This window comes from Octopus bimaculoides, chromosome 30 (assembly GCF_046866305.1).
Source record: "Octopus bimaculoides isolate indiv1 chromosome 30, ASM4686630v1, whole genome shotgun sequence".
NCBI classification, from domain to species: Eukaryota; Metazoa; Mollusca; class Cephalopoda; order Octopoda; family Octopodidae; genus Octopus; species Octopus bimaculoides.
The window spans coordinates 9,787,014-9,807,266 of record NC_142957.1 but is presented as its reverse complement, the minus strand read 5'-3'; the positions used below and the strand labels follow the sequence as shown (position 1 = coordinate 9,807,266).

General features: G+C 38.5%; 1 protein-coding gene across 1 annotated transcript; it reads right to left on the bottom strand.

Annotated features, from left to right (window-relative positions):
• Positions 1–16,583: 16,583 nt before the first annotated feature.
• LOC149130191 (protein ZBED8-like) lies at positions 16,584–17,018 on the bottom strand. Its single transcript, XM_089345856.1, has one exon. The coding sequence runs from the start codon at positions 17,016–17,018 to the stop codon at positions 16,584–16,586; it is 435 nt and encodes a 144-aa protein (XP_089201982.1).
• Between the last annotated feature and the right edge of the window lie 3,235 nt (positions 17,019–20,253).

The window sequence follows — 20,253 nt, the reverse complement described above, 5'->3', positions numbered from 1 at the left end:
CAATTCATTCACTCGTACATACATATTCATACGTACACATTACTCTTTTTACTCTTTTACTTGTTTCAGTCATTTGACTGCGGCCATGCTGGAGCACCGCCTGTAGTCGAATCAAATCGACCCCAGGACTTATTCTTTTGTAAGCCTAGTACTTATTCTATCGGTACGTTTTTGCCGAACCGCTAAGTTACGGGGACGTAAACCCGCCACCATCGGTTGTCAAGCGATGTTGGGGGGGGGGGACAAACACAGATACACAAACATATACACACACATACATACATACATATATATATATATATATATATATATATATATATATATATATATATATATATATATATATACACACACACATATATACGACAGGCTTCTTTCAGTTTCCATCTACCAAATCCACTCACAAGGCTTTGGTCGGCCCGAGGCTATAGTAGAAGACACTTGCCCAAGGTGCCACGCAGTGGGACTGAACCCATGACCATGTGGTTGGTACTCATAAACATTCATTTTTATCTGTTACTTGTTCCAATCATTAAACTGCAGACAAGGGCCTTAGTCAAAAAACAATCGACCGGATACTTATTGCTTTTTTCTTTCTCTGTCTTAATCCCGGGTATTTATTCTATTGGTGACATTTGCCGAACTGCCAAGTTACGGTGAAGTAAACACACCAAAAAGCAGTTGTCAAGGTAGCGGGGGGAGGGACAACCACAAAGACAGACAGACAGACACACACACACACACACACACACACACACACACACACACACACACACAAACACACACTGACAATATGCCACAAGGGGCTAAACATAGAGGGGACAAACAAACAAGGACAGACAATGAGATTAAGTCGATTTCATCGATCCCTAGTGCGTAACCGGTACTTATTTAATCGACCCCGAAAGGATGAAGGGCAAAGTTTGTGTAGTATTAAATACTTTGTGTGTGAAGCGGTGGGCTGGCAGAATCGTTAGCACGCCGGACAAAATGCTTCGCAAGCATTTCGTCCGTTTTGTACGTTCTGAGTTCAAACTCCTCCAAGGTCAACTTTGCCTTTTATCTTTTCGGGGTCGATCAATTAAGTACCAGCTAAACACGGTAATTTTTCAGATTAACACCCGCACGATCTTCACTAGGGTGTTAGGGTTAGGGTTTTAGGGTCAGGTATAGGGTTAGTGTTTAGGGTTAGGGTTACGGTTAGGGACGGAACTCCCTAACCCAAACCCTAAAACCCTAACCCTAACACCCTAGTGAAGATCATGCGGGTGTTAATCTGAAAAATTACCCTAAACACTGGTGGTCAATGTAATCGGCTATCCTCTTCTCCAAAATTTCAGACCTTGTGCCTTTAGTAGAAAGATTTATCATTATTATTTATTTTTATTTTTATCATTCAAGGCTGCACGCTGGTAGAATCGTTAACACCCATGGCAAAATGCTTAGGTTAAACTAAAGCGTTTGACCCGAGCAAAAGAATTCCCACCCCGTTCGCGAGAGCGCATTTTTTACTTTTCATATTCGTTTAGGGCAAGTAGTTTTACACCTATTACCCTATTTTTCTTTTGTATTTTTTTTTTTGCTTGGGTCAAACGCTTTAGCATTTAAACCGATGCTTGACAACACTTCGTTCGTTGCTACGTTCTGAGTTCGAATTCCGCCCGAAGTCGACTTTACCTTTCACCATTTCGGGATCTATAATTAAGTACCAGTTGCGTACTGGAGATAGATCTAATCGGCTGGGACCCCCACCCCCACTTCCCAAAAATTTCCGAGCCTTGTGCCATGAGTCGAAAAAAAAATCGGCTTACCCCCCACCCCTGAAATTTCTGGCCTTGTGCGAAAACTTGTAAATGTTTGAGAAAAAAAACAAAAAAAACTTCTCTCTCTTTCTCCTCCTCCTTGGGGAGGGGAGAAAGAGAGAGACAAAGCACGAGGGAAAGAAAGAAAGATATGAGAAGGGGAAGGGAGAAAGAGAGAGGAAAAAGCACGAGAGAAAGAAAGAATAAATATGAGAAGTGGAGGAGGAGGAGGAGAAAGTTAAAACCGTTGAATTGATAAATTTGAGAATGTGTGTATGTGTGTGTGGGGGGGAGGAGAGACTATGAGAATATGTCATGTGATGTTTGTGTAAGAGAGATGGCAAAGGGTGAGAGGGGCAGAAAGGACTGACAGCTAGTGTGTGTGTGTGTATGTGTGTGTGTGTGTGTACGATCATGTGATGCGCTCTATATCTAAGAATAACAAAACAAATTGACAGCAACAAGGCAACGATATGGCCGCTAAGTGGTCACTGGACGTGCTAGAAATAGCAGCCTTCAACTTTTTCATGTTATTTTGATTTCCAATTGTTTTGCATACTTACCTCTGTTTTCTTTCTGCCAAACTATACTAAATTCTATCCATGACTTTTGCCAACTGAATTTAATTTTTAATTTCTAAATTTTAATTTCAAGTTTTTTTTTGTTTTTTTCTTTTGTGAGAGACAAAAAAAAAAACGGGTTGAAAAGTGGTGAGAATGAAAGGGGTGTGCCAATATCAAATTGCCTTCTGAAGGGATATAAGTAGAGCGCGCGCGTGTGTGTGTCTGGGGGGAGGGGCACATGTGTCCCTGATGAGGTCACCTAAGCCATTAGCATTTAAAGTGGCCATATACAGTTCAAATATTCTATTTTATGTCCAAACTGGCCAGATCTAACCTGTCACACTTACCCTACAATGTCATTCAAAAAAAATTAAACAATCGTTTCATTGAAATCTCAAAGCTGGTTTGATTCAAAACAATGTGAATAAATAAGCATTACATTTAGTGGAGGCACATGGCTCAGTGGTTAGAGCATTGAGCTCACAATCATGTGGCAGTAAGTTCAATTCCCAGACTGGGCTAAGTGTTGTGTTCTTGAGCAAGACACTTTATTTCACAATGCTCCAGTTCACTCAGCTGTAGAAATGAGCTGCTATCTCACTGGTGCCAAGCTGTATCGGCCCCTTTGCCTTTCCCTTGGGCAACATCGGTGGTGTGGAGAGGAGGAGGCTGGTACGCATGAGCGACTGCTGGTCTTCAATAAACAACCATATCCGGACTTGTGTATGGGAGGGGAACTTCCTAGGTGCAATCCCATGGTCATTCATGACCGGGGGGGGTTTGAGGGGGGGGGGGGGGTCTTTACCCATTACCCTACGTACATATAATGGTGTGGAGAGGGTAGGCTGATATGCAACCAGCAATGGCCACAGTTACGATTTCGCAAGTGATTATTCACACGACATTAGCAACGGCCACAACTACGATTTCACTTGGCTTCACAAGTCTTCTCAAGCACAGCATACCATCAAAGGTCTCGATCACATGTCATCGCCTCCATGAGGCCTAACATTCGAAGATCATGCCACCAGCAACGGTCACAATTACTATTTCACGGACGCCACACACACACACACACACACACATATTCAGACACAGTGCTTGTGATCAAACCTTGAGCCATCTGGCAGTGACTTTCTAATCCACATTGCAATCATTCTACTTACCCTATCAGACCCATACAATCTCTGCCTGTCTCTTACATTTCCCCTCACTCTCTCTGCTCTATTATTATTCATCCACTTTTCTTATCTATATTTGACTTCAATATATCAAAAACCAATATCTAAGTATGTCAGTATTTTATAATGACATTCACAATTTGTCTAAAGTGAGTGCTTATATCCCTGTATGTGTTCATGTGTTTTCAATTGTATGTCGGTAAACCCATATGTGAGTATATACATATACATATGAAACACAAGTAAGGAGTCGATATCACAAGTAAGGAGTCGATATCCAAGTAAGGAGTCGATATCACAAGTAAGGAGTCGATATCACAAGTGAGTCGATATCCGAGTAAGGAGTCGATATCACAAGTGAGTCGATATCCAAGTAAGGAGTCGATATCCAAGTAAGGAGTCGATATCACAAGTAAGGAGTCGATATCACAAGTAAGGAGTCGATATCCAAGTAAGGAGTCGATATCACAAGTAAGGAGTCGATATCACAAGTAAGGAGTCGATATCCAAGTAAGGAGTCGATATCACAAGTAAGGAGTCGATATCACAAGTAAGGAGTCGATATCCAAGTAAGGAGTCGATATCACAAGTAAGGAGTCGATATCACAAGTAAGGAGTCGATATCCAAGTAAGGAGTCGATATCACAAGTAAGGAGTCGATATCCAAGTAAGGAGTCGATATCACAAGTAAGGAGTCGATATCCAAGTAAGGAGTCGATATCACAAGTAAGGAGTCGATATCACAAGTAAGGAGTCGATATCCAAGTAAGGAGTCGATATCACAAGTAAGGAGTCGATATCACAAGTAAGGAGTCGATATCACAAGTGAGTCGATATCACAAGTGAGTCGATATCCAAGTAAGGAGTCGATATCCAAGTAAGGAGTCGATATCACAAGTAAGGAGTCGATATCACAAGTAAGGAGTCGATATCCAAGTAAGGAGTCGATATCACAAGTAAGGAGTCGATATCACAAGTGAGTCGATATCCGAGTAAGGAGTCGATATCACAAGTAAGGAGTCGATATCACAAGTAAGGAGTCGATATCCAAGTAAGGAGTCGATATCACAAGTAAGGAGTCGATATCACAAGTAAGGAGTCGATATCCAAGTAAGGAGTCGATATCCAAGTAAGGAGTCGATATCCAAGTAAGGAGTCGATATCCAAGTAAGGAGTCGATATCACAAGTAAGGAGTCGATATCCAAGTAAGGAGTCGATATCACAAGTAAGGAGTCGATATCCAAGTAAGGAGTCGATATCCAAGTAAGGAGTCGATATCACAAGTAAGGAGTCGATATCACAAGTAAGGAGTCGATATCCAAGTAAGGAGTCAATATCACAAGTAAGGAGTCGATATCCAAGTAAGGAGTCAATATCACAAGTAAGGAGTCGATATCCAAGTAAGGAGTCAATATCACAAGTAAGGAGTCGATATCCAAGTAAGGAGTCGATATCCAAGTAAGGAGTCGATATCACAAGTAAGGAGTCAATATCACAAGTAAGGAGTCGATATCCAAGTAAGAGTCGATATCCTCCACCATCATCACTACGAGAACTGGAGACTGTTTTAGCAGAAGAATGGGCAAAAATTCCTTTGGAAACAATTCAAACCTTGTACGAGTCCATACCTCGTAGAATTCAAGCGGTAATTACTGCCAATAATGATCCTATGCCATATTAAAATAAATCAGATTGAAATTTTAAGGTGTTTCCATTATTTTGTCCAACACCTGTATTTATCGACTCTATATAAGTACAGACACTATACATGTCTATTGATTGTCTATATGTCAACAAGGTAGACATATATATGCTAAAGTCTCAAGAGGAAGAGAATGTGTGGTGTTGGTGGGTGTGTGTCTGCGATCATGTCATGTGCTCTATATCTAAGAATAACAAGCCAAATTGGCAACAACAACAACAAGACAAAGATATAGCCGCTAGGTGATCACTGGACATGTTAGACATAGCAGCCGAATATCTCAAATTACAGTATTTCAACATTTATAAGGAACCCCCTAATTTTGAGGGCTTAAAATTCGGGCAAAAGGTTATGTAAGAGATTATAGTGCTATCCATGTATAAGAAACGCCCATATTTTTTTAACCTAATTTTTGACAAAAAATGTTTCTGTATACATGTTAAAATACAGTATATCCTGATGTCTTCTGAATAGGACACATTGAATGATACAGTTCTAGGTGGACAAAGGCTTTTAAAGGAAACAGGAGAGTCATGATTGGAATGTCTTTGATCAGATGTTTATTCAATAAGGTTTTGGCCCAGGGATGAAAAAAACAAAAGAAAAGCACACAAATGGAAATAAATGTTTATGTTAACTAAAAGGTTTGACAGCAAAATCTTTTAAAATGACAATGTTCTAACAAATGTACACGTTTATATGTTCATCATCATCATCATCATCGTTTAACGTCTGCTTTCCATGCTAGCATGGGTTGGACAATTTGACTGAGGACTGGTGACACCGGATGGCAGCACCAGGCTCCAATCTGATTTGGCAGAGTTTCTACAGCTGGATGCCCTTCCTAACGCCAACCACTCCGAGAGTGTAGTGGGTGCTTTTACGTGCCACCCGCACGAAGGCCAGTCAGGCAGTACTGGCAACGGCCACGCTCAAAATGGTGTATTTTATGTGCCACTCGCACAAGAGCCAGTCCAGGGGCACTGGCAATGATCTCGCTCGAAAATCCTTACACATGTCACAGGCACAAGTGCCAGAAAGGCGACGCTGGGCATAGATGCTATCCCAATTTCGCTTTCACTTGCCCCAATAAGTCTTGGCAAGCTGAGTATGAAAATAAAAGTTTTTATTGTCTCAAGAAAAAGGAAATAGTATAAAGGCTGTTCAAATGCTGATAACCAGCCGAGATAAGATGTGACTGGTAAGCAAGCTACTTACTCCAGTGCCACTCAAGGGTCTATCTTTTATCTTTATCTACTACTTGTTTTAGTCATTTTTGGATTGAGGCCATGCTGGAGTACCACTTTGATGCTCATGATCTTCACTAGGGTGTTAGGGTTAAGGTTTTAGGGTCAGGGCTAGGGTTTTAGGGTCAGGTTTAGGGTTTTAGGGTTAGGGTGAGTGCTTAGGTTTAGGGTTAGGGTTACGGTTATGGTTAGGGACGGAATTCCCTAACCCTAAAACCCTAACCGTAACCCTAAACACTCACCTTAACTCTAACCCTAAAACCCCAACCCTGACCCTAAAACCCTAACTCTCACACCCTAGTGAAGATAGTGCGGGTGTTAATCTGAAAAATTACCAAGAAAAGTACACAAATGAGGGTCGATCAATTAAGTACCAGCTAAACACGGTAATTTTTCAGATTAACACCCGCACGATCTTCACTAGGGTGTTAGGGTTTTAGGGTCAGGGTTACGGTTTTAGGGTTATGGTTTAGGGCTACGGTTAGGGACGGAACTCTCTAACCCAAACCCTAACCCTGACCCTAAAACCCTAACCCTAACACCCTAGTGAAGATCGTGCAGGTGTTAATCTGAAAAATTACCAAAAAAAGTGCACAAATGTAAATAAATGTTTATTTTGACTAAAATATTTGACAGCAAAATCTTATAAAATGACAATGCTCTAACAAATGTACACGTTTATATGTTATATGTGAAAATAAAAGTTTTTATCGTCTTAAGAAAAAGGAAAAAGTACAAAGGCTATTCAAATGTTGATAACCGACCGAGGTAAGATGTGACTGGTAAGGAAGCTACTTGCGCCAGTGCCAATGTGTATAAATATCTTTTATTCTTATCTACTACTTGTTTCAGTTATTTTGGGATTGAGGCCATGCTGGAGAACCACTTTCATGCTCATGATCTTCACTAGGGTGTTAGGGTTAAGGTTTTAGGGTCAGGGTTAGGGTGAGTGTTTAGATTTAGGGCTAGGGTTACGGTTATGGTTAGGGACGGAATTCCCTAACCCTAACCCTAAAACGCTAACCGTAACCCTAAACACTCACCCTAACACTAACCCTAAAACCCCAACCCTGACCCTAAAACCCTAACCCTCACACACTAGTGAAGATCGTGCGGGTGTTAATCTGAAAAATTACCAAGAAAAATAGACAAATGGGGGTTGATCAATTAAGTACCAGCTAAACACGGTAATTTTTCAGATTAACACCCGCACAATCTTCACTAGGGTGTTAGGGTTAGGGTTACGGTTAGGAACGGAACTCCCTAACCCAAACCCTAAAATCCTAACCCTGTAACCCTAAACCGTAACCTTAAAACCCTAACCCTGACCCTAAAACCCTAACCTTAACACCCTAGTGAAGATCGTGCGGGTGTTAATCTGAAAAATTACCAAGAAAAGTACACAAATGGAAATAAATGTTTATGCTGATTAAAAAAATTTTCCGCCAAAATCTTATAAAATGACAATGCTCTAACAAATGTACACGTTTATATGTTATATGTGAAAATAAAAGTTTTTATTGTCTTAAGAAAAAGGAAAAAGTACAAAGGTTGTTCAAATGTTGATAACCGACCGAGGTAAGATGTGACTGGTAAGGAAGCTACTTGCACCAGTGCCAATCAAGTGCCAATGTGTATAGATATCTTCTATTTTTATCTACTACTTGTTTCAGTCATTTTTGGATTGAGGCCATGCAAGAGCACCACCTTGAAAAGTTTTAGTTGAATGGGCCATGCTGGAGCACCACTTTGCTGCTGGAGCACCACTTTGCTGCTGGAGCACCACTTTGCTGCTGAAGCACCACTTTGATGCTGAAAGCACCACCTTGATACGGCTTATTTTTGAATCCCCGGTACTTAAAACAGGGGAAGAGACGAAGGGGGGGGGGGGAAGGAGAAAGGAGAAAGGCTAGGAACTCAAGTAAGAGGGCAAGAGAGAGAAAGAAAAGGAGAAAGATTGAAGACAAGAAATAAGAGTCACATGGATATACAGGGTATCCACAAAGTCTGGGTACATGGGGATTAACACATACTTTAAGAAATTATTATTTCTTATATTTGATTGATTAAGTTATGATTTTATTTACTCCATGTACCCACATGGGGATTAACACATACTTTAAGAAATTATTATTTCTTATATTTGATTGATTAAGTTATGATTTTATTTACTCCATGTACCCACATGGGGATTAACACATACTTTAAGAAATTATTATTTCTTATATTTGATTGATTAAGTTATGATTTTATTTACTCCATGTACCCACATGGGGATTAACACATACTTTAAGAAATTATTATTTCTTATATTTAATTGATTAAGTTATGATTTTATTTACTCCATGTACCCACATGGGGATTAACACATACTTTAAGAAATTATTATTTCTTATATTTAATTGTTTATGTAACGATTTTATTTACTCCCTGTACCCAGACCTTGTGGACACCCTGTATATAAAAAAACTTACTATTAATACAAGTCGGGTTGCGTTGCGTTCCATTACTTAATAAATGGGGAAATGTATTGTAAATTAACAAACGACATAACGTATATATTGCGTGTACAAGTAGACGGGAGACAAACACAGAAAATCCCTAATTCTTCATCAGTTATCAACCAAATAGTATTACTCACCATTTATGACTGAGGACTGGCAAGCCAGAAGGCTGCACCAGGCTCCAATCTGACCTGGCAAGGTTTCTACAGCTGGATGCCTAGATATATATATATATATATAATGCGAGAGAGTTAGGGGTTGAGGATTCAACCCACTAAGGGATAGTATCTATAGGAAATTAAACGAAACGGTGAACTCCAGACTATCAACTTAAACAAAATTTATTCAGGTGGTAAATATATACATCTTTAGCTCTTGTTGTTACGGCTTCTGTGTGTGTGAGCATAGTTGTGGGACGTTGTTATGTAGATGTGAGCGAGCTGTCGAGTGTAAGTCCGAAAGATGGAGAGTGACAGCTATACACGTAAAGAGACTGTCTCCAGAGTTGGAATGTTGGAGACACTGCTTGACATGTCCATGCTCATGGTCGGCCGACCGAGAAAGAGCTAGAATTAAGCGGGAAAGCTTGCTTGTTTAATTCCACGCATGCGTGAGACTACGCATGCGCACAGCGTTACTATATATCTATCCAATATACTGCTGGGAGGGTGCCCAATTATTGCTACACTAGTGTTATACCAAGTGCAATAAATGGGAGCGGGTAAAAGGGGGGGGGGTACCCCAAATTTGTATATCAATTAGAAAATGGAGGATAATATGCTGAACCCAACGACTTGCAGACAGTGTATCCCGTTGAATTCATTAATTTAATTCAACACGGTTTGTCGTAAACACCTGTACTTTGTGGTTTTTTTGTCACTTTAGCTATGAATTGAATTAATGAATTCAACGGGATACACTGTCTGCAAGTTGTTGGGTTCAGCATATTATCCTCCATTTTCTAATTGATTTTTTCAAATGAATCAAGTCATAACCTTATCCATCTATTGTTTTCATAATCGGTCATAATGTCTTACGTTTAAGATGATTCCCATGCTTTCCCTGATGAGAAGGTTACAATTTTAATATCAAAGATCCCTATGGATCACACAGGTTGTAATCCTTTGAAACATATGTAGGAATAAAGTATGCAATTATAACATGCGTTTTCTCCATTCCTTAAATTCTTAAATATACTGAAATACCCAAAATTTCAAGGAGTTCCTGCCTTAAAAACAGGAACTAAACCACAGTTATCTTGTGTTCTTTGCTACATTGGTTTCTATTAACCCATTTATTCTATCAGAAGAATTTTTATTCATTAAGATAGAAGAAATACACATAATTATATATATATATATATATAAATAATACAGAATGGGACAAGGACGCAAAACATCCAGACAGTTAGGTGATTCAAGAAAGGGACAAAACATCCAGATAGACGATACAAAGAAAACACGGACAGGTCATTCGGAGTTTTCTCTCTTCAGTCGAGATCCAGATTATCCTTGCAATTTCGGCTGGTTATTCTCAATATGGCTCCAATCTGGCCATCCCCAAGGAAAAACTAAGCTAAGAGCATTAGATTCCTTGGAAGAAAGCAGCGAATGTATTCAAAAACAAGGACGGAAAAAAAAAAAACAATGTTAAACAAATACAATACAAATAACAGGACATAACAACAGGTGTCTTTCAATTAAGGACGAATTAAATTAAGCTGGCGTGTGTGGAAATAAAGCCTTATGGCAGGGATACAAGATTTCACAGGCACAGGGAAGAATAACGATTTTGCACGCACAACGGCCGGCCAAGAAAAGAAAGATCAGTTTTGGCCGAGGCTTGTTTCAGTTTTCAGATACCAAATCCACAGAGGGCTTTGGTTGGCCTGAGGCTATAGTAGAAGACACTTGCCAAAGATGGCATGCAGTGGGACTGAACCTGGAACTGCATGGTTAGGAAGCAAGCTTCTTACCACACAGCCATGCCTGTCCCTTCGAATGGTATTGAGATAGAGAGAAACAGAGTGCAGAATGGTAATAGAAAGACAGAGAGATTGGGAGTATGTGTATGAGAGAGAGAAAGAGAAAGAGTGACAGTAGAAGAGTGAGGTGAGGGAGAGAGAGAGAGAGAGTGAGAGAGAGAGAGAGAGTGAGAGAGAGAGAGAGTGAGAGAGAGAGAGTGAGAGAGAGAGAGAGAGAAGTGGCATCTAATCAGTATAGTTGAGATGGATCACAGTAAAGCAACCTGTGATCCAAATGTGACCACCTTTAAGATATGAACTCCACCCTCCCAGACACACTTACACACACACACACTGCGGTAGCAGGTGACTTTACTACCTGTTTGATAAAGATTAGTTGTTAGTGTAAGGTGATAAGGGTATGTCACAGGTGTGATAAGGCTGCGAATGTTGAGGGAAGGTGTGGTAAGGGTAAATATACAGCGTGTATGCGGTGGTTCTTAACCTTTATACTACCACGCCTCCCCTAGCAATTTGGCCTTCTCTCCAGGCCCCTTTTGCATCTATGAATAAAATTCCCTCCCAGATTTTAAATAAAATCTAAAACATGTTTTTTAGTTTTTTTTGTTTTTTTTTTTGAATATGAATTAGTCACATTATACAAAATGTGTATATTTTTTTTATATATATAATCACATTACAGAAAAAGTGAGAAACATGACACTACTTCTTAGCCACAAGATCTTGAATGCTTAGTTGAATGCCAGAGAGTACACAACATAAGCCCCTTTCAACATTCAGCTTGCTTCTGTACTTGGTCTTGACAGTAACAAGCGTGGAAAATGCAGCTTCACAAAGATTCGTGGATCCAAACATAGTTAAAATCCGAAGAGCCTGATGTGAGATCAGAGGGTAAACAGGAAGGTACTTGATCCAGAATGTTCCAAGATCCAGTTCTTTGAAGTCTTCCTTAGCTGGGGAGTTGAACTTCAGATCAAGAAACTCCTCTTGGACTTCATCCAAAACATCTGCTCATTTCTTCATTTCTGTAGCACTGATACACGTGAATGTATTTGTCTAATACATTGGAATAAATAGACACAATAGAACAGTGGTTCCCAAACGTTTTAGAGACGCGACCCACTATTTATGACACCAGTTTATGGCGACCCACTTAACTCTACTGGGTCGAAACGTTAATGAAAGAAACAAATTTACTTCAGATTACATTTTCATTGAGGCCTGTGAGAAGGATGAGCCTGTTTCTTGCTACGCTCAATAATAGAATTAACATCAGGTTCAATGCATGATAGTTTCAGCCGTGAAGAATTTGAGAGCTGCAGTTTATTTCGAAATTTGCTTTTAATCCCAACCATTGTGCCCCATCAGTGGGTTGCGACTCATAGTTTGGGAACCACTGCACTAGAATGTTTACCATCTGATGATGTCTGTCGATTTTATATCCTGCCGTATAAATCAAGGGTAAACCACTTTTTACCCCCACCCATATATAACACTCAATTGTGAACTTGCCACACAATAACTAGCCCCTGGGTAAGAATAATTAGGTACACTACCAGCAGTATATTGGATAGGTACTATCCCTCAGTTGGTTTCTGAACCCCTAACTCACACAGAAGTATATATATATCATCATCATCATCATCATCATCATCGTTTAACGTCCGCTTTCCATGCTAGCATGGGTTGGACGATTTGATTGAGGACTGGTGAAACCGGATGGCAACACCAGCCTCCAATCTGATTTGGCAGAGTTTCTACAGCTGGATGCCCTTCCTAACGCCAACCACTCCGAGAGTGTAGTGGGTGCTTTTACGTGTCACATATATATATATATATATATATATATATATATATATTTATATATTATATATAAAGGGCATTAACTGTGTATCAATGCCTCACGCTATCGAGGGACTGTTGCTTATTTTTGGTAGTTTTTTAACTTATTTAGTCCCTCGATAGCGTGAGGCATTGATACACAGTTAATGCCCTTTATATATAATTAAATATATCTCTGAAGAAACGATGAATTTTTTCATTACGAAATTTTTCGTTATTTTTTCATTATGAGGTTTTTTCGCGCTGACTACTTGATAAATTCTTATAAAGAATTTATCCTATATTATATTATATATATATATATATATATATATATTATATATTATATATATATATATATATATATATATATATTATATATATATATATTATATATATATATATATATATATATATATATATATATATATATATATATATATATATGTATGTATATATATATATATATGTATGTATATATATGGACAAGACTGTTGTAATGTTCCAGCCTGCACCAGGCAATCCACATGTGAAACCAGCTATCTTGGTTGAAGGAACAATTCTGAAGGTAGCAGACAAGTTTGTCTACCTGGGCAACACACTCAGCCGTTCTTGCTCCCTGGATGAGGAAACATCTTTCAGGTTGCAGAGAACAACTAATTCCTTCCGGTCTCTTCAGTCTCGTGTCTGGTCCCAGCATGGCATCGCAAGGCAAACAAAAGTTGCTGTCTACCGTGCATGTGTACTGATATATATATATATATATATATATACATATATAGGTGAGAAAGTTGGTATGTGAAAGCAAGTGGTTGGATGTATAAAAGATAAGAAAAGAGTGAAAAAACTACAGAAGGCTTGCGTTATATGGTGAAACTATATATTTAAATCGTTATGTTAGCAAAATGTTATAATATATTTTGAGTCTAGAAACATTGTTTTAGGAGAAATGACCGGTTTCGTATTTTCTTTTCAAATTTCTCTAACTGTATCGTAACGTCTTCGCTATGGTATACCATATGGGTTCTAGATAAGAGGAAGGGAATCAGGAATTTTTACGGTCAAAGGGAGATAATCAAAACTATTGGGGATGATAGATTTTGATTACTTTAAAATGAATTTGGTTTAGAAGGAATAGAATGTTACAAGTGGTTAGGTTTTGCTTTGTATTTTTTGCAATGAGGTGAGTTTCCTTATTTAAAAATGTTAGAAATGGTTAAGCTTTGCCTTATATTTTTCAATGAAGAAGGTTTCCTTATTTAATCTAATTTGTGTTGGTGTTCCAATGGCACATTGATAGAATGGAAAGATTACAAATTGTGGTAGCATTTGTTTTGCGTATTTCTCAATATGTTCACTAAAGGGTATCATTCTGTATTCTGGGAATGCAATCTGCTGTCGATGCAGAGTGCATCTGCGTCTGAGCGATAATCCCGTGAACTCTATGTGGTTTTGGTGGCAGCCCGAGCATCTTATGACATAAATCAGGTTTTCTGAGGCACAAGTAAAGTCAGATTTGATTTTGAATTTTTGTCCCTGTTTGAAAAGGAATTCTGATCCTTCTAGAAGGTTTGGGCATGTTGCGCAATTTGGTCGACCACACTTTTTCACTTTTGCATCTGTTATTTTGGAAAATAATTTTGCCTTTGTGAGGATCTTTTTTAGTGATTTTGGTCGTTTGTAGCTTTTAATGATTTTAACTGCGTGTAAAACTTCCTTTAACTTGGGGTCCTTAATGTAGCATTGGTAAATTTTGGGTGATGATGGTGAAGGCTTCTTTGCTTCTGGGGTTGTATGTGGATATGTAAGGCAGTATTCTGATCCTTCTAGAAGGTTTGGGCATGTTGCACAATTTGGTTGACCACATTTTTTCACTTTTGCATCTGTTATTTTGGAAAATAATTTTGCCTTGGCCGTTGCCAGTACCGCCTGACTGGCCTTCGTGCGAGTGACACGTAAAAGCACCCACTACACTCTCTGAGTGGTTGGCGTTAGGAAGGGCATCCAGCTGTAGAAACTCTGCCAGATCAAATTGGAGCCTGGTGTAGCCATCCGGTTTCACCAGTCCTCAGTCAAATCGTCCAACCCATGCTAGCATGGAAAGCGGACGTTAAACGATGATGATGATGATGATAATGATGCGGAGGATCTTTTTTAGTGATTTTGGTTGTTTGTAGCTTTTAATGATTCTAAGTGTGTGTAAAATTTCCTTTAATTTGGGGTCCTTATATAGCATTGGTAAATTTTGGGTGATGATGGTGAAGGCTTCTTTGTTTCTGGAGTTGTATGTGGATATGTAAGGCAGTATTTTCGGGGAAGGTGTGTTGCTGTGTTGAACTTTTCTTAATCTTTCTATGTCGATTTGTGATGCACGTCTGATTCCATCCTCTATGAGTTGAACTGGGTAGTGTCTGTCAATTAGGGTATTTTTGAGTTCTTGCAGTTGAAGGTCTCTGGTATTTTGTTCTGACACTATTGTGCATATCCTTCTTGCAAGGTCGAAGGGGATGTTTGTTTTGGTGTGTCTTGGGTGGCATGAATCAAATAGTAGATATTGTTTGGCGTCTGTGGTTTTGTAAAATATGTCCGTTTCTATTTTTAGTTTGTTTCTTTTTAATTAGTATATCCAAGAATGGGAGCTCCTTTTGGTTGTACTCCATTGTGAACTGTATGTTTGGGTTGACACTGTTCAATAGACTTTTGAATTTCAGGAGTTTATTTGTGTTTTCATTCCAGAGTATGAAACAGTCGTCGAGGAATGTTTTCCAATTTTCTTTTATGTATTGGGAAAGGGAGTTTCCAAAGGTAGATAAAGATTCCTGGTATATTATTACTTCCAAGTAACCCATTGTTAGGTTCGGAATGACTGGAACTGCCTTTGTGCCCATAGCAATTCCGGATTTTTGTTGGTAAAACGTATTGTCAAACATGAAGTGGTTGTTTCGTAAGATGAATTCAACCAATTTAGTTATGAATTCTTTAGTGATCCTGTTTGGGATTTCTTGAACTGAATTGCCTCTCGTCCATAATTATGAGGTATATTGGTATATAAATTAATCACATCAAATGAAACCATGATTGTTTCTTCCTTGACTTTTTTTGGGAGGTGATTTAACATATCCAAGTCATCTCTGATATGGCTATTGATGTGTTTAAGGAAGGGTTTTAGGAGGATGTCCATAAATAGACTTAGTCTGTGTGTTTCACAGGCTGGGCCAGCTATAATGGGTCGTAGTTTTAGGTCCCCCGGGTTTGGTGTATGTATGTACGTCTTTGGTGATTTTTTAATGGTTTCATTTATAATCTGGCTTTTGTGTATTTTTGGCAGACCATAGAAAAGGCTAGGTTTGCATTTAAAGTTTGTTAGAAAATCAATCTCTTTGGTTGTCAGTTCATTTCTATGGGTTTTAAATTAGTGAGGACAGAGTTTTCATTAGTTTTCCGCGGGGTGTAGTTTGTGACTTTTTTCATAGTGTTGAATGTCATCAAGCATAGAGATTACTAGATTTCTATAGTATAATCTGTCCATTATTACAACTGCACTTCCTTTATCTGCTTCCTTAATCGTCGTTATATCTTCATTATTTTGAAGTTCTGCTAGTTCCTTCCATTGTGTAGTGCTGAAGTTTGAGTTAACTGTCTGTTTATGCATGGTGTGGTTAGGGAAAGTTCTCGATGTGGTTGCAAACATAGCTCCGATATACAGTAGTAAATCGTATGAATGCGTGTGTGTCAGCACACACGCATTCAGCTGACGTTGCTTCCCTTGTACAACAAATTACTGAATGTCTAATACAAGTAGCTGAAAACACTGAGCGATATCAGACGATTCGTCACACTGGAAGGTAAAAACAGGAGAATCTCTTACTTGGTCGAGAATTTGATCATTGGTGTCTTGAGACAAGTCGTCGATCCTTCTTCCCTTGACTGTATGGTTTGATGGTGAAATCTGAGAAGGCTTGTTTGCACTCTCTTTCACCAGAACGAATTCTGCTGCACGGAGAAGACTTGGTTTTATGAGAGATTCTCCGATGTTATGGGTCTTCTTGCTCTTTGCAATCCCCATGGCGATCTCATAGGAAGCCTCAACAACCTTTGAAGTTTTTTGGCGAAATGCCCCACTATAGCTTGCTTCAGGGAGTTTCTTTTTGTCTGCAAGAGCAGGATGTGTTGTCCTCAAGTGGGTTTTCCAAGCATGAGGGTCGCATCCCATCATTACTCAAAGTTTTGTAACATATCACAAAATGGGTCACTGTTTTGGAAGGACATGAATCTCAATCGAATATATTCCTCAAGATGCTTCCTTTTCTTTGCACTCATTGCAAACTATTTGATGTGCAGCGGACAACACAAATATGTGAACAAAAGATAAGGCACGTGTAAGGGTAATGTGAAGGCCCAAGTTAAAATGCTTGGAGGAAAAAGTTCTGAAAAAAAAACTGAAAAATAATTTGAAATAAAAGTTAAATGAAAAGAAAAGTTATATGAAAAATTTGTACAATAAAATATTGCATTTATTTGCAGGAAAATATAAAAAGAAGTTTCTGTAAAAATGAGAAGATTTTGCATCGCTTTTAGTTTCACCTAGTATTTTGTGTAATATTTAAATCTGTTTAAATTGTAATTTTTTGTCTAACAAAAAAATTTACTATATTTTTAACAAACATTTAATATTAAAAATTTCGGTTTTATTGTTAAAATTATTTATTTTTCCAATCTGTGTTTTCATTTTTTTGAGACTATTAAATTGATCGATAGTAGAACCTTATTACCTACTTTTTTGTTTCATTTCCTATTTTTTAAATATATCATACTTTTCATCTTGCTAAAATTTTAAAAAAATTGTTTTCAATTTTTTTTTAATTAAGTAAATATTTTTCATCAGCATCAGTTGGCAAGCGATGGTGGTGGTGGGGGAAACACACACACGCGCACACATACACACACGCACGTACGCACGGTCACCCACACACACACACAAATACATACGTACATATATATATATATATATACATATATAAGCGGTTTATTTCAGTTTCTGCCTCCGAAATCCGCTCAGAAGGCCTTGGTCAGCCTGAAGCTAGAGCAGAAGACACTTGCCCAAGGTGCCACACAATGGTACCCAGAACCATTTAGTTGGGAAGCAAGCATCTTACGGCATAACTACAGATTTCTGCCCCGCGCTCCCGACTTTGGATGGTCATAACTTTCCAAAGTATGGATATATTTTAATGAAATTTTCCACGAATATGCGTTATATCATGTAAATTCAAATTATACAACGCTTTTGGGGGGAAAGTGTTTTAGGAGGATGTAGGGCTGTGAATTTCGGAAAATTTACCGGAGTCTTAACTTTCAAGAAAATGGATATTTTTAAATGAAATCATCTACAAAGTTTCTTTTTGTCTGCAAGAGCAGGATGTGTTGTCCTCAAGTGGGTTTTCCAAGCATGAGGGTCGCATCCCATCATTACTCAAAGTTTTGTAACATATCACAAAATGGGTCACTGTTTTGGAAGGACATGAATCTAAATCGAATATATTCGTCAAGACTTTTGGGGGAAAAACTATTGGAGTTTATTTTTAAAAACCGTTCCCCACTCGGGGAGGTCGTCCAGATTTGTTTCATTTTCTGCATTTTGTGGATTGCAAAGAGCAAGAAGACCCATAACATCGGAGAATCTCTCATAAAAACCAAGTCTTCTCCATGCAGCAGAACTCGTTCTGGTGAAAGAGAGTGCAAACAAGCTTTCTCAGATTTCACCATCAATCCATACAGTCAAGGGAAGAAAGATCGACGACTTTGTCTCAAGACACCAATGATCGAATTCTCGACCAAGTAAGAGATTCTCCTGTTTTTACTTTCCAGTGTGACGAATCGTCTGACATTACTCAATGTTCTCAGCTAATTTGTATTTTGCAAATGAAAAAAGAACAACTATTGGGTTGGTGCCTAATTATTGCGGCTTTTTGCAACAAATTTTATTCAACAAAAACATCTTTAAATGATTATTCCGGAGCATATTCACCATCTACTTCAATTACCGTCTCCCATTTGCTTGGCAGACGATCAGACCCGCCATTTAAAGATGGTTTTCTTAAATATTGTTATTGCCTTTCGTAGAATAAAATTTATTGAAAAAAAGCCACAATAATTATGCACCAACCTAATAGATCCTCACTTTATTTCATATATATGAAAATTATGGATCAAACTTGTTTATAATCTATTAACTGTAAAAGATGTTTGTCTTTACATGATAATAATATCTAAGCTTTATACCAGAGGTTCTTAACCCGAGTCTTGTAAGAAAAGTAATTACAAAATGAAGGTAAATGTTAAAGCTACAATTCAGAATTAATGAGGGTTTTGGGGGATGTGAAGCGGGGTTAATAAGTACAGAAAAGGGTAAGTGGTGCTAAGATAGAATAAGAAAACTAAAGGGATAAGGCGATACTTTTGCATTTTTAAAAATAAACTTCTCATTATTTGACTGTGATCTTATTAAGAGAATAACGAATATGGTAGAGATGGACTATATATAATCTGAACCTTTCCCCCCCCTTATTTATTAATTTTTTTTTACGGAATCCCACGTTTTAGGCTATGGAGATTCCGATTCTGAAAAAAAAAATTTTGAAAAATTTCAATTCCCCCCCCCCCCACCAAGCAAGCTATTTACATGCTAGAAATAACAGCCAAATCTCACAAAACTAGTGTTAGGGTTAGGTTTAGGGTTAGGGTTAGGGTTAGGGTCAGGGTTAGGGTTAGGGTTAGGGTCAGGGTTACGGTCAGGGTTAGGGTTAGGGTTAGGGTTAGGGTTTGAGTTAGGGTTAGGTTTACCCTGTGGATCTATATAAAAACCGGTGGGGGGGGGGATCGAAATTTTGAAATTGAGATTTTTCAAAATTTTTTTCCAGAATCGGATTCTCCATGGTCTGAAACATAGGATTCCGTAAAAAAAAAACAAAATTTAAAAGGGGGAGTATACCCAGATTACATATACTCCATCTCCACCGTCTATGTGCGTATGTGTGTGTGCGTACGCCTCTGTATGTGAATGTGTGCGTGTGTTTATAGGTAAGTCTGTGTGTTAGTGTGCTTGTGTGCGTATGTCTGTGCGTATGAATTTGTGTGTGTGTGTGTGTGTGTGTGAACTTCCATCATCTCGGCGTATGTTTGTTTTCAAGCAGCCATTTCTCTGTCAAGCTTTATGGTGAGGGCAGCGCTGGATTGACCCATGAAGCAAAATAAGCTCGTGCTTAGGGTATCAAGGGAAGGAGGGGGGCACCACAGGAAAGGAAAATGGTTTACTGCACAAAAGAAATCACCTTAAACTTGCTAAAATAACATTCGTAATGCCTTATCTCTACCAAGAATAGAAGCAGAAGTTTTATGTAAAATTAATTTTAATGGTATCATCGAAAACTTTGCAATTAAAAAAAAAA